This window comes from Mesoplodon mirus (assembly GCF_964341445.2).
Source record: "Mesoplodon mirus genome assembly, chromosome: 13".
In the NCBI taxonomy this organism is placed as follows: Eukaryota; Metazoa; Chordata; class Mammalia; order Artiodactyla; family Ziphiidae; genus Mesoplodon; species Mesoplodon mirus.
The window spans coordinates 9,221,341-9,235,999 of record NC_138989.1 but is presented as its reverse complement, the minus strand read 5'-3'; the positions used below and the strand labels follow the sequence as shown (position 1 = coordinate 9,235,999).

Sequence of the window (14,659 nt, the reverse complement as noted above, 5' to 3'; positions counted from 1 at the left end):
GACACTCCGCCCCCCCTTTAAAGCAGGAGCCAGTAGTACTGAGAGACATTAGGTATTCCGAGAAGGGGACAATGCTAACCCTAGGAGCCCTATGGGGCTGTAAGATCCACTGCACCCCAATTCCCAGGCTTGAGGAGCTAGATCCTTAAACAAGAAACTTCTAGCTTTGCCACGCACTGAGGGGTCCTACAGTGCAGTGGTTTAAAGCATTGCTGTGTCAACCATCAGATCTCAGCAAAAATTCCTCCTTGGCCACTTGTTAACTTTGAGCAAGTCATTTCAGTTCTCTGGGCCTTGGTTTCCTCATCTGGAAAATAGGAGAAATTCTAGAAGCCACTTCACAGGTTGTTCAGCATGTCAGGCACTAAGCCTGGCACAAGGTAAGTCTTCGGTAAACAGTGGCTGTTACAATGTGGTGCGATATGGGTCTTTTCATAGGATGAAGGTTCAGCGTAAAAAATATTTATGTGGGCTTATGGGGCATCCAGCATTCCTCTGTCAACTGGTAGCAATACCTGGAGTTGCCAGTGGGAAGCCACTCCCTCCCTTACTCCTGGTCATTTTTTGCGCCCCTGAGGTTGACCCCCACTCCATCAGCTTCTGGATTGCAACCTATGACTCTGGATGGGTCAATCAGAGTGCCAGGTCCCTGGCCAATCTGCATAATCCCAGCCCCCTGGCCTGAGTGATCAGTTCAGGAATGGGCACATGACCTTGGCTAGTCCAAGCAGAGTGAATAGTGGAATTTAAGCTTGCACACACAGGAAGAGAGAAACTCTGTTTCCTGCTGCACTTTAACCTATGTGAATGAGGTTGGGAGTGGCTGGCAGCCATCTTGCCTCTTCAGGGAGCATGAGAATAAAGCTATCACTGAGGACAGAAGACAAAATCAAGAGAAATTGAACCGTAGGTGAATCATCTGAACCCCTGGATATAGCCAAGCCTGAAGATACCTCTGGGTCATGTCCAATTACCTGAACCAACATATTCTCCTAAAGCAATCCAAGATGAGTTTTCCATTGCTTGCAACCAAATGCGTTCTCATGCCTGAAGTACCTAGATCTCTTTAGCATACAAACTAAGCCCCTACTATGTGCTAAACATTGTAGGGAATTCAGGGATAAGTTAACCTTCAAGGTGGTATGAACCCTGCCCAGGGTAAAATAGTGGAAAAGGCTGCAAAAAGGAGATGATTTTCAATTTGGGTTTTGAAGGATTAATAGGAGTTCACCATGCAGAGAAGAAAAGTGGGGAAGGAATTTGGGGTAAAGAGAACTGCCTGGGCAAAGGCTGAGAGCAAGTGAATAAAAGGAGTGTTCAGAGACTGATGTGTGGTCTAGTGTGAGGGGCAGCACCCACTGGGAAGTGACTGGCCAAGAGGTCTGGAAAAGCCAAGATGTTCCTTAAAAGCAGGGATGTAAGAAGATCAGCCTGTAAGAGACGAGTTAATTGCCTCCCAACAGTCACTTCTCCTTCATGAAGAGTTGTTGCCAAGGTAGTTGCCTGGCCAGGGGTTACACTTCCCAGCTCCTCTTGAATCCAGGCAGAGCTACAAATTCTCATCCATGGGATGTGAGCAGAGAGGTGTGTCACTTCCAGACCATGACTTTTTAAGAAGTGGATGTGACATTTCCATCCTCTCTTCCCCATCTGACATCTATGCGAGGCGCAACCATAGATGGGCAGAGCCACAAGACAGGTCTCTTAAATCAACTTGTGGAAGAAGTCACCTGCCAACCACGAACATCCTCATTGGACTGTTACAAAAAAGAGAAATTAATTTCTGTTGTGTTAAACCAATGAAATGAGGGGGCATCTTTGCTACAGCAGCTAGTATGACTCTAAGAACACTCTGACTTCTTCTTTCCTAACAGGACTCTGAGCTTGTCCCTCCTCAATCTGCCCAGTTCCAGAGGATGAATCATGATTGGTTCCCACTAATCATAGTAACCCATTTCCCTTTGTCAATGATTGGTTGAAAGGTGAACATGTGACTCAGATCTAGCCAATGAGACATAAGGAGATGTCTATTCCTATTCCTTTGCGATAAAAAGAGCTTGTCCATGTTCCTTTCTCTTTTTGCTTTTGGAAATTATTGTGAAGGTTATAATGGTTGGTGCTGGAGCAACCATCCTGTGACCAGGAGGAGAAATATCACTGTCACACTAAAGAGAACAAAGAAGAAATATGGGGGGAAATTTAGGGCCTCACTGACACTGTTTGCCACTGCCCCATCCTTGGAACCGCCTACCCTAGGCTTCTTGTTAAGTGAAATAACTAAGTGTCACTATTGTTTAAGGCACCCTTATCAAGTATTTTGTTCATTGCAGCCTAGATCATTCCTGCCCTACATGATCCACTATCTTGAAAATGAGTCTCAAGCTGCTGGGTGATAAGAATATAGTGGCTGAGGCTGTAAGACCTCTGGCGTTTCCCTAATATGTTCTAGAGGGTTTCTAGAGGGTTCGAGGACTAACTGATTTTTGGTAAATCATATTTGAAGGAAAATATCTAATGTTGGAAAATTCCCACAGGCAGGGAAGTGGAATAAAGACTATGGTTTCATAGCTTGATTATTTCTGGAAGAGCCCTCAAGGTACAGGTAGAGAGTATGGCAGGATTTATTAGACTGATAAGGTTTGGGCAAAGGATACTCACTTTAGGACCTTTTTCAATTCTAGAATTTTGTGCAGCTCGATTTCATATGGTGCAGGAGCTTTTCTATGTTTAAGGGCTCTTTTGATCCTAAGTGGATCTGTAATGCACCCTTCTAAAAGCATGACTAAATAAAGTATACTTGAAATTCACTGACAATGTGATTTCTCTCTCTGATCCTCAGTCTCCTCATCTATAGAATGGGGATACTCACCCCCACACTCAGCATAAAATAATGTATATAAAGCTCTTAGTGCACTGCCTAGCACATAACAGGCGTTTGATGAATGTAACATGTCTGTGAATTAGGATTTTCAAGTGTCAGTTTATCTTGCCCTTGAGTTAACTGGTTGTGTTGTGTGTTTTTCCCCAGGAGCTAGAGGCTCCATCAACTCTTACCTTTTCGCTGATACATACACACACCCAGAACCAGGCTCCCCCTGGGATACCGGCTTTTCTCTGGCTTCCAGACACCAACACAAGCCTTTCCCTTTCTGTACTCTGTGGGCTGGACCCACTCTGTTCCCTGGGAACAGATGGACCCCCATTCTCACAGCTGGGCCTTCAGAGGGCACCTGCAGGGTGTCCTGGGCCCTGGCACACCACCCTCTTAGTCAGGGGTCTCAAACTTGAGGCCCACGGGGCAAATTCAACCTGCCTTCAGTTCTTTTTAGCAGGCAGTGTTTTAAGATGTGAATATGGGTCATGCACTCACACTCCTGGATGCAGGCTCCATTCCTCCCCATTGCCTAACTCCTCCTCCCCCCAATTCCCACATTTCCTGTAACTGCCTGGAGCCAGCAGGAATTTGAGTATGCAGTTCTTGGGAGGAATCTCAAAGCTGCCCATTTGTGTGAGCTGGAAAGTACTAAGAAATCTAGAGGTCCAGGTCAGGGAGCATCACAAACATGCCTCCTGCTCCCCGGACCTCAGTCTATCCACTACAGTATCTGTAGTCCTGGTCACATGATAAGCTCTTAGCAAATACAAATTAAATGAATAAAGTCTCCTCCCAGGCGGGAGAAGACTTTATTGTCTAATATTTAATTAGCTGGGGTAGAGGAGGCTGGATCCTCCTCTGCTGCTGAATTTTAACAATCTGACCTTAAAAGAAAATCCTGACCCCTGAAGGGCTCTGCAGGGCCCCTGGGACAGGCCACTACATGGATTATAAATGCCAAGTCTGAGAGAGGAGGATCCTGTAAAAAAAAATGAAGCCAAGGCTGTGTGCATAACATGGTTTAAACGTGCTTGGAGCACTAATCAAGCAGAGGTGCAGAAACACCCACAGATTTTTAAAAATTGGGATCGTTACGGGGAGAAATGGAAGTTTGTTGTACTTTCCTTGGAGTTATTTTACACACTGTAATTTATTTACGTTTAATTGAGGGGGGCCAAGATATTTTCCAGGTTTAGGGGCAGCTAAACGTCTGAAGGGGAGAGGGGCAGCCGCCACGTCTTTGCTTTCCCCAGCAGGGAGAGCTGTGGAGCAGCAGGCGCGGCTGCGCGCGCGGTGAAACTTACCAGGGACGCCCTGCAGGACAGTTCCCACCGCCTGTCCACCGGCCACAGCAGCTGGGTGTTCGACGGCGCCGGGAGGACTGATTGCTGCGCGGCTGCGCTGAGCCAACCCCCATTCTCATGTCCGGGCGTTCTCGGAACCCTGGAACGGGCGCCTTTGTGACTCGCACAGACGGGGCGTTTCCCCCTGGAAGGTGCTAAGAGGGTCCAGGGCCCTTAAGAGAGGACCAGAGCAGCTGGTGAGAGGAAAGGGTTTTTTTTTGGGGGGGGAGGGGGAGGACGACAGACTCCTCAACGACCCCTCTTCCCCCGCGGCGACCCCCCACCAGACTAGCCACTAACCCTCAAGCCACTAATTTCTTAACTCAATTACTGCTCTCTTTCCCTGACTCGGCCACTCACACTGCCATTCAATCGCTGATCCATCTCCTCTCTCATTCACCCGCATGTCCTCTCACTGTCTCCCTACTCCCCATCTCACACTCACCCGTACTTACAGCAACGCTGCTGGGTACATACACTACAAAGGAACCCAGATCTCTCTCTCTCTCTTTTTTTTTTTTTAAATTTATTTATTTATTTATTTATGTTTGGCTGTGGCTGTTTGGGTCTTTGTTGCTGCCCGCCGGCTTTCTCTAGTTGTGGCGAGTGGGGGCTACTCTTCGTTGCGGTGCGTGGGCTTCTCATTGTGGTGGCTTCTCTTGCTGTGGAGCACAAGCTGTAGGCACACGGGCTTCAGTAGTTGTGGCACGTGGGCTCAGTAGTTGTGGCTCATGGGCTCTAGAGCGCAGGGTCAGTAGCTGTGGCTCACAGGCTTAGTTGCTCCGCGGCATGTGGGATCTTCCCGGACCTGGCCTCGAACCCATGTCCCCTGCATTGGCAGGCAGGTTCTTAACCACTGTACCACCAGGGAAGTCCAGAACCCAGATCTTTCTGCTCTGCAAAAAAAGAAAGAACTTGAGACAAATAACCACGGGTGCAGGGGAATCTGTCCATCAATTTTCTTTAGGAGCACCCACCCCACGCTCTGTGAGCTTGACATGGGCACCCCAGTCTGACCCAGATCACCTGTGACTCCTGGCGTGAGCATTTTTCACTGGGCTAACTGCATTTGATGGTTTAAAGATAGACATTTTTTCATACAAATGGCCCTGCAACATACGCCAACCACTTCCTCTGGGGCTAAACTCAAGAAGCAGCCACAATCCTGAAGGGAAATGATTAGGGGTACTGGTTTTCTAGGGTAATTTTGATGTCTGTGATTTCCACCTTACCTCCAACCCCTTGAGTGAATTGTAGCTCAGTCTTACTAAGTTCTCCATTCTCTTATACCTAAACTCTTGGGACAAGATGTGTTTTAGAAGTTAATGTGTTTTTGATTTCAGAAAGGTGATATGGTGCACAAGGAAGCATATTGCCCCTGATGTTGCTGGCAGCCATGTTGTAACCATGAGGGAAGTTAGTGGGACATTATATTTTACTAATGGGATTTGGGCAACATGTCAAAATCAAACATATTAACATTTCTGCAAGAAAACATGAATATTAATGAAAAGTAGAATAAATAATGATCATAAGCAGCTTCATGTCAGGCCTTGATGATTCACACAAAATGTTTTGGGACAAGTGTTGCCAGCCTCATTTTACAGATGAAGAGGGAATTCCCTGGTAGTCCGGTGGTTAGGACTCTGTGCTTCCACTGCTGGGGGCACAGGTTCAATCCCTGGTCAGGGAACTAAGGTCCCACACGCCATGCATTGTGGCCAAAAAAAAAAAAAAAAGATTGTTTTCAATACAGATGAGGAAACTGAGGCTTGAGAAATAGATAGAGTGACTTTTGCAGTAAGTGGGGGATTCAGGATATGAACCCAGGGCTGTCTCTAGAGACCCATGCTTTATCACAATTCTTAGTGAAACCACAGCTCCAAACCTGAGAAGTTCTTCTGGAAGCTGATATGTACCATCTATATGGTATTTAAAGGGCTGCTCTAGCCCTCAGCTCCATATATAGCCCAATGACTCATAATTTCAAGTGTCAACGACTGAAAAATGATTAAGTTCAATTAGGTTCAGGACTTGTTAAAAATAGGCTTTCCTCAGAAGAATTTACTCTCCGCTTTTAGGGGCACAGATTTCAGCAGCCTCCATGCAGAGAAGTGCAAGGTTTTGTAAATTAAAACATGCCAGAATCAATTCTGCTAAAGGGATCTTCAGCTCCATCAGCGGGGCTTGGAGCAGAGTGAGATGCCAGCTTGCCAAAACGATGAGCTAGCGTTGGGAAATGTTGACAACAACTGAGTCTACAGAACAGAGGAGAAAATTAGAATCGGAATACAGAGGGGCTGGGCAAAGGCATTTTGCCACAGACCAGGAAGTTGATTGTCCAAGTGAGTTTTGGACAACAAGGATCAGAAACCCACCTGAAAATAACTCACAATGGTTTTATTTTTGGCTCTCCAGCATCTGTTCCCCCTTCCTCCTTCCCAACAGATCCCAATTTGTTCAGGTAACCATCCCTCTCCCATTCAGCCTACATGGCCAAAAGAAATTGATTTTCACACACATCTCCAGGATAGCTCTCAATTACTCTTAGCCCATCACAGCCATCCCATCCTCCTTGCCAGTGATTGGACCTGGAACCTAATTTTAAACCAGTCTGTGCATAGCATTCTCCTGGAGACTGCAACTGGTCCAGGAATAGGCACATAACTGACAGTGGCCTAATCAGACAGAAAGAAAGGACTTACAGTCCAGGGCTGGAAAGATGCTTTTTTCTAGCTCCATGGATGAGAACAAGGAAGCATGTTGCCCCTATTGTTTCTGGCAGCCCTCTTGTAACCATAAAGGAAGGCAATGTGAGAGCAAAGCCAACACATTATGGAGGGAGGGGCCTAGACAGAATTGCAGAACAGTGTAGCTGGAACTGTAATCATACCATACCTGAAATCCACCTTGGTTCTGCACTTCTTGTTAAAGGAATTAATACATTTTCTTACTGTTTAAGCCAGTCTGGATTCCCATTACTTGCAGCCAAAAGCATGCTAAATTATATGAATATCATGGTTATTGCATGTAAGCTGGAGGAAGATCCCAGTTTAAAAGAAATCAATCTTTGTCTTCTTAATCTCAACTTCCCAGGAAAGAGAACCCAATTTGGCCAGTCTAGATTTTATGTCCACTGTTGGCAAAATAACAAGGGCCAGGGGGCCGCTATCAGGTGGCACAATGGCCCCTCCACAGGGACTGTGAAAATAATTCTCAAAAAAGGGGAGGGCACAGTCATATAATGGAGAGAACACTGGGCAAAGTGTTAAGATATCCAGGTTCTAGTCCTGGTTCTGCCACTGATGTGCTGCATGCTCTTAGGAAAGTCAGTTGACCTCTCTGAGCCTTAATTTCTTCAGACTGCCAGGGCCAAATTGAGAACTTTAAAGCCTGAAAAGATTGTAAAGTATTTCATCCCACCTATGGCACTGAAAATAAAAACAGTACTGATCCATAAGATAAGGGTCAGGTAGGCTGAAAGGATTCTGACTTCTGCCATAATGTTTTTTCAAGTGAAATAACAAACCGTTTGGGGAAAAAAATACTTTTGGGTGTCCCTACTTCACTGGTGCCCTTGGTGCTGCTTTCTTTTGTCTTTGGGTAACTCAGCAAAGGCTACCCACTCCAGCCCAGCCCTGCCGAGTGGCCTAATCTCCATGTTGGTGGCATGTGGTGTCACCAAATCCTTCTTTCTGCTATGGCTGACTGGACAAGAACCCCTCACCCAGGTTAGACAAATCAGAGCTTCTTTCCCAGAAAACAGAATTTGGACAAAAAATTCCTTGAGAAACAAAAGACTGATTAATAGGTATGGGGTACAAGAGCCAAGAGATTGTGTGAAGTCAGGGCTGGGGCAGCTGTTTTTCCCCAAGTATATGCACTGCTCAGAGGTTGACCACACACAAAGACCTTCCCTCACATCTTCCTTGCTAATAAAACCCTGATTTGTGTTCCAGAATTGAGCGGAGAGCACTGAATCTCATAGAAAGTGAGCCCACTGAAATCTTGGTGTGGCCAATGAGATGTGAGGGGAAGTCCGCTTGGGGGATTTGGGAACAGATCCAAATGTTGGCTGAACCTCCAGTGCACGGAGGTGTGAGCCGAAGTGCCTGGGCCCAGGGGCAGGGGGGATTTGAGTTCTGTTCCTGCTGCAGAGCTGCAAACCCACCCAGGAATTCATGGACTGCCTAATTGCCTGCAATAATCTCCATGTCTGCCTACAGCAGCTTCTGTCATTTGCAATCAAAAACATCATATACCAAGAGAGCAGGCATTGTTGGTATTTAGAGTTTCAGATTCCTCCCTAATGGGATCCAGAACTGGCCTCCTCCTGGCTCCCTTCTACTGAAGCCAGAGTCACCAATTATAATCTCAGTGGCTGACTTTTGAGATAAGGAGTGATAAGGAATCTGTATATCCTTCAGAAAGTAATGCAGCCTCATACAGCAAGAGCAATAAACGTGTTTACACCCGTCAACACAGGAAACCTAAATCTGGAGATTCATCCTAAGAAAACAAGTCAATGACAAAAATAAATAAATAAATAAATAATTAAAAGTCCGAAGACACAAAGATGCCCATTGTAACATTATCTCTACAGGAGAATGAGCCTGTGCTATTGGGAGTCAGAATCCAGGCTCTCTGGTGGAGGGGAGCTGGGGCGGTGATAACTGGAAGGGGACTCAGGGGGCTTCCTGGGTGCTAGGAATGTTCTGTTTCTTGATCTGGTTACATGGATAAGCTCTCTTGTGAAAATTCATCAAGCTGTGCACTTCTGACATGTCCCTTTTATATATGTATATCATTTTCCAATAAAACAGCTCTCTACAAAGAACAAGAGAATAATTTTTTTTTTTTTTTTTTTGCCAAGTGGCTTGCAGCATCTCAGTTCCCAGAGCAGGGATTGAACCCGGGCCACAGCAATAAAAGCGCCAAGTCCTAACCACTAGACCACCAGGGAACTCCCAAGAGAAGGATTTTTTAAGTAACTTGTGGCAGATCTATGAATGGGGGACATTCTGGAGTACTGAAAAATAGTTATACAAAAATAACCATATCTTTTGGGCATCTGCATAATACAACTGTATTGTTTCACCCACCCCACCCCAATTCATTCTCCAGCCTCCTCTGTCTGCCCTGTGTTTCCCAGAAATCAGTAGTATGGCCCACATCACCCATGGGCTCCCTTGCCCTCTGGCTTCTGATTGGGTGTAGCCAATGGGAAGGACCAGCAGGAGATCAGAAGGCAGGGGGAGAGAGAGGTGGGGCATTTCTTTCAAACTCCCTCCTTGCTTCAATATCATGTCCCTGCTGGTGGCTACACACCTCCACAACTACAGCCTCTGTCTAGATGCCTCCCCCAGCTCCTGCCCTCGCTGGGCTTCGGTCACACTAGTTCCTTCCCCTGCTTCTTCCTGCCTTTACTGTGGTAATGGCTTCCCTCTGTTGCTAATCTCTCAGTGCCTCTACCTCCCTTCTCTGATCCCCTAACCCTGCCCACACTCTGAGAACAGTCCCTTTTTTAAGGTCCCTTGAGCATCTGAACTGGATTCAGTTTTCTTCCGGGGCCCTGACTGTTGCAGCCCCTCGCCCACCTTCCCCTGTGACAAGCAAGTGACCTTCCTGGATTCAGTGCTGCAGAGACTCTGCCCTCCGGAGGGGATGGGAGCCAGGCTGGGAGTGTAGCCAGCATTAATTTCAATTTGGCACCAGGAGCGGTGCCAAATGCTTCCATCTTTTTGAAAAAGCAAATAACTGGGCTCTCCCCCCTCCCCATATGTGCTATCATCCTCTCCCTGCCATGGTCCCACCCCTGCGGGAGAGGCAATGAGCAGGTAGAGCATGCTGAGCTAGGATAGAGAGGGAGAGGGAAAGAGAAGACTCTGGATGCCATTATACTACACTGGTGCCCCAAGCAGTAGTACACACCACCGTGCCACTCAGCTGCTCTAAGGAAAGACAGTCTCTGTCTGGCCACCTCTTCAAGGGGAAATTGATGCTTCACTATGGCAGACCCTGCCATTTGCCTCCCCAATATCTACTCTCTCCTTCCTTCCTTTTCTTACTTTTATTGCAGATAACAGCTCCCCTTGAATTGGAGCTAGCCTTGTGACTTGCTTTGACCCATAGAATGCTGCAGAAGTGATGCTATGCCACTTCCAGGCGTAGGGCTTAAGAAGCCCTGTTAGCCTCCACTTTTGCCCTGGAAGCCAGTCACCATGAAAGACACTTCATTACTCAGAGACCACCATGCTGTGAGGAACCCCAAGTAGCCACAAGAGCACCAAGAAGAGCACCAAAGCCCTAGACACGTGAGTGAAGCTTTCTTGGATCTTCCATCCTGGCTCAGCTGCCAGCTGAATGCATTTCAGTGGATGGCCCCAGCCAAGACCATGTGGGACAGAAAAACCCCCCAGCTGTACTCATGTCAACCCACAGAAGTGTAAGGAATAATAACTTGTTGTTTTAAGCCACTAAGTTTTGGCATGGTTGGTTACACAGCAATAGATAACTGAAATACCTTTCCATCTCATTGGGACCATGTTCTGTGGGGCTTTGATGCCTGGAGCTGAGTCAGCTTCTTGGGATTATATGGAGCCATGTCACCAACATGCTGAGCAGAAAAAAAGGCAAAAGAGAGAAAAGGTCTGGGTCCTGGATGATACTGTTGAGTTGACAAACTAAAGCTGGAAGCTTCCTCCTCAAGACTTTTTGTTATGTCAGAATTAAACATCTTATTTCTTAAGCCTCTATTAATCAGTTCTTTTGTTACTGGCTGCTGAATTCATGCCAACTGATATAATAGATTGGTTTCAAATATCAAGCGATATGATACTTGTAAGGCTCTGTAGTAAGCATGTCTTTTTATTCTGATGCCCTGACATCTCGGGGCCTTGCTGACACTAGAAAGGACGGCCCCTCTCAAGATTAGCTAATTCCTAGAGAGAGCAAACAACTCACCTGGGAGTGTGCCTTTCCCCTGCAAACCAACCAACCCAAAGCCCACACCCCAACCATCTACTTTATCAAGCTCTTAGCTCCAGTCCAATATCCCCCTGCCTTAATCACCCCAGGGCCAGGTACCAGACAACTGGGGAAGGAACCTGCACCCTAGAGCCTGCTATAAGTAATCAAATGAGACAATCCTAAACCTTCTCAGCCTGCTTACTCTGCCTTGCACATTTTTTCCTGCAGAAACTACAGTAAAACCTCCTGCCCACATTTTCCCCTCACTCCCTCTGCCTCCTGACTGACCCTGGTGCTTCCCCATGTACCATTCCCTACACTGTGAAATAATAGAAAAAATATATATTGGTCTCTGCCCCTGGTTCCTGGCACAGAGTTCCTAAAACCCTTGGAATTTCCTAAGTGATAAGAGCATTAAGAACATCTTTTGCCCTAATATTTGATCTCCATCCCAGTTCCTGACACAGATTTCCTAAATTCTTTGGAATTTCCTGGGTGAGAAGTTTGTCTTTTGTTCAAATGAGGTGATTTGTGGTGAGCTTTTGGATGGGGTCTGGTCACCAGAATAACCAAGCCGTAATTAGAAACTTGGAATTTTCAGCCTGCCCTGCGCCCCCATTCTCCAGAGAGAGGAGAGGGCCTGAAAATGGAGTTAACGATCAATTGTGCCTATGTGATGAAGCCTCCATAAAAATCCCCAAAGTATGGAGTTCGAAAAGCTTCCAGGCTGGTGAACATGTGGAGGTGCTGGGAGGGTGATGTGCTCTCAGAGAGGGCATGGAAGCTCTGCACCCCTCCCCCCATACCTTGCTCTATGCATCCCTATCTGGCTGTTCCTGAGTTGTATCCTTTATTATATAATAAACTGGTGAACGCAAGTCAGTGTTTCCCTGAGTTCTGTGAGCTGTTCTAGTAAATAATCGAATCCAAGGGGGAGGAGGTCATGGGAACCTCTGATGTATAGCCAAGTTGGACAGAAGTTGTAGGTAACCTGGGGACCTATGACTTTGCGATTAGCACCTGAAGTGGGGGGCAGTGTCATGGGGCTCCAGGTAGACGGTGTCAGAATTGAGTTAAACTGTAGGACACCCAGCTGGCATCACAGAGAATTGCGTGGTGTGGGAAAAAAACTCACACATCTGGTGTCAGAAGTGTTGTGAGTGTGGTAATAGTGTGAGTAAAGAAGGAACACAGGAGAAGTGAGTTCTTTTTAAACATCTGTGTCTGCTGTGCCTATTTCTAGGGATGTGAGAGTATAAACTTCTTCCTTCATGGCAGTCATTTCCACGTCTGTGTGTCTTACCACACCTGATTAAAACAAATCCCAGGTACCCTTGAAATAGGCATGGTGCCTGGGGTGCCTGAGGGCATCAGCTGTCAATAATACTGTGCAGAAGATACAAAAGACACAGTTCAGACCTCTAAGAGCTTATATTCTAACCGAGGAAATTCATGTCTGCCAGGACAAGACTCAAGTGGCTATTGCCCGAAGCACAGCCCAGTGTCCCTTGAATGTTGAGGGGTGACAGAGCCCTGGGAGAGCTCAGGCTCATGGGGTCCCAGACCCTGGGCATTGTCTCCCCTCCTGGGAACGCTCTCTGGGCAGAACCTGAGCCAGGCTGGGGCTGAGCAAGGTGCTGGGCGAGGCAGCTGGAGGGTGAAAACCAAGCACCAAGGCCAGCAGTAGGACTGGCCAGAGGAGCAGGCTCCCGGGGCAGAATCATGGGGAGTTTTCTGGATTGCTGAGTTCCAGAACTGGGCTGCCCTATAGAGAACCTGCAACTTTCAGTGGGAGGCAGGATTTGCCAGTTAAAGGGGCTGAGCCAGTTTAAATACCTGCTTTTCCTTGTCTGCCCTCCCCCGGGGTTTCTGGAATGGGAGCAAGAAGGGACACCCCACAGAGTTCAGAAGTGAAGAATTTGGGCTTCAGTCTGACAGACTCGAGTGTAAATCTCGGCTTTGCCTCTTACAGCTCTATAGCCTGAGGCAAGTCACGTCCCCTCTCTGAGCCTCATCTCCTCTTCTGAGAAATAGGGGTAACAACTACCTACCCATGGACTCTCTGAAAATCAGCGCTTAGGCTAGCACATAGTAAATGCACAATAACTTGCTGGTTATTATTATTCAGGAAAATCTAATTAGGGATCTGATTAGGGTTGACTGTCAGGAAGGAGAAAAGAGTATAGTTTCTCGGTCTTTCCAAGGACACACTAGTAGGCTGTACTACTGATCATAAATATTCACTGCCTATCCCATGTTGAACTCAGGTGTGGTCACGTGACCTACTCTGGCCAATGAAATGTGGACAGAAGTGACGCATTACTTCGGGGCAGAAGCTTTAAGAGCTAGCGTGTGGTCCATCAGGCTCTCTCCCCTCTGCCACTATGCCTGGCAATTTCCAGGTGGGCTGCTCCCTTAGCTTGGGTCTCAGAGTGAGCTCTGTTTCATAGTATGCATGGAGTGTGTGGGTCAGGGTGGCTGACAGAAAAAAGGAAACCACAGCAGTCATTTTAACAGAGAATTAGAATGAATGTTGGAGGGCTGAAAAGGCGCAGGAGAGCAACTAGGCAACACAGAGATGCTAATACAGGAAGCAGCCACTGTCCTTGGGGCCGGTGGACAAAGGGTGGAGGTTGGAGTGTCAGAACCCAGAGCCTTGGGGGAGAGGCCCCCTCAGAGCTGGGACTCAGACCTCCAAGTGGGTAGTGCTCGGCATTGTGGGGACACAAGCAGGCTGGTTCCAGGGGTGTGTGTAAAACACCCAGAGACTGGAACCAGTAGCCACTGCCAGGATGCAGAAGTGTTGCTTGGGTGACCTTGACCTGAACAGACAACAGAGGAAGGAGCAAGTCCCTCCTCTTTCCTCCAGGCTGTCCGGAGCCTGGAGAGCCTACCAGGAGCAGCTGACAAACCAGGAATGTGGCTAGTGGCGTCCCAGCCCCAGCACCACAGAGCAGCGTATGGGAGGGCAGCTTTGGAGCTGAGAGACAGCAGATTAATAACTAGCATGTGGAGTGAGAGTGAGAAACAAACACTTGTTTTAAGCCACTGAGTTATTGGGGCTCTGTCACTCAGCATAGCCTAGTCCATCCTGACTATCCTGTAGCCTAGCCCCCAGACCTGAATCCTAAGTCCCCTCCAAGTGCAATGTGGGGCTTCCCTTCTTACTTCTTTACCTCCTCACCTGCTTTATATCAAATGTTTTCCCTTTCCAAGAGGTTCTAGAAGCCTCTAAACATTAACCCTCTGAGAGAGGCAGGACTCCTGGTCCTTTGCAAAGGGAAGAAAGAGAGGTGAAGAAACTTGTTCAAGGTCACGCAGAGCATTAATTGTTCTACTCAGACTTGACACCAGGATTGCTGACTCCCAAACCTGGTTGCCTGGGGAACTTGGTATTAAAAACAACAGCAACAACAACAAATGCCCAGACCTCAAGCCAGGAAATTCAGATTCAGGAAGTCTGAGAGGGTCT

At 47.2% G+C, this 14,659-nt stretch overlaps 1 protein-coding gene across 1 annotated transcript in view; it reads right to left on the bottom strand.

Annotated features, from left to right (window-relative positions):
- CCDC63 (coiled-coil domain containing 63) overlaps nt 1–14,659 on the bottom strand; it is a gene marked incomplete at both ends in the record, with an annotated part of 99,392 nt that overhangs the window by 29,988 nt on the left and 54,745 nt on the right. The window contains one exon of the mRNA XM_082641759.1: nt 4,180–4,373. Within this exon, the coding sequence (XP_082497885.1) occupies nt 4,180–4,373 (194 nt within the window). The remainder of the gene's footprint in view (nt 1–4,179; nt 4,374–14,659) is intronic.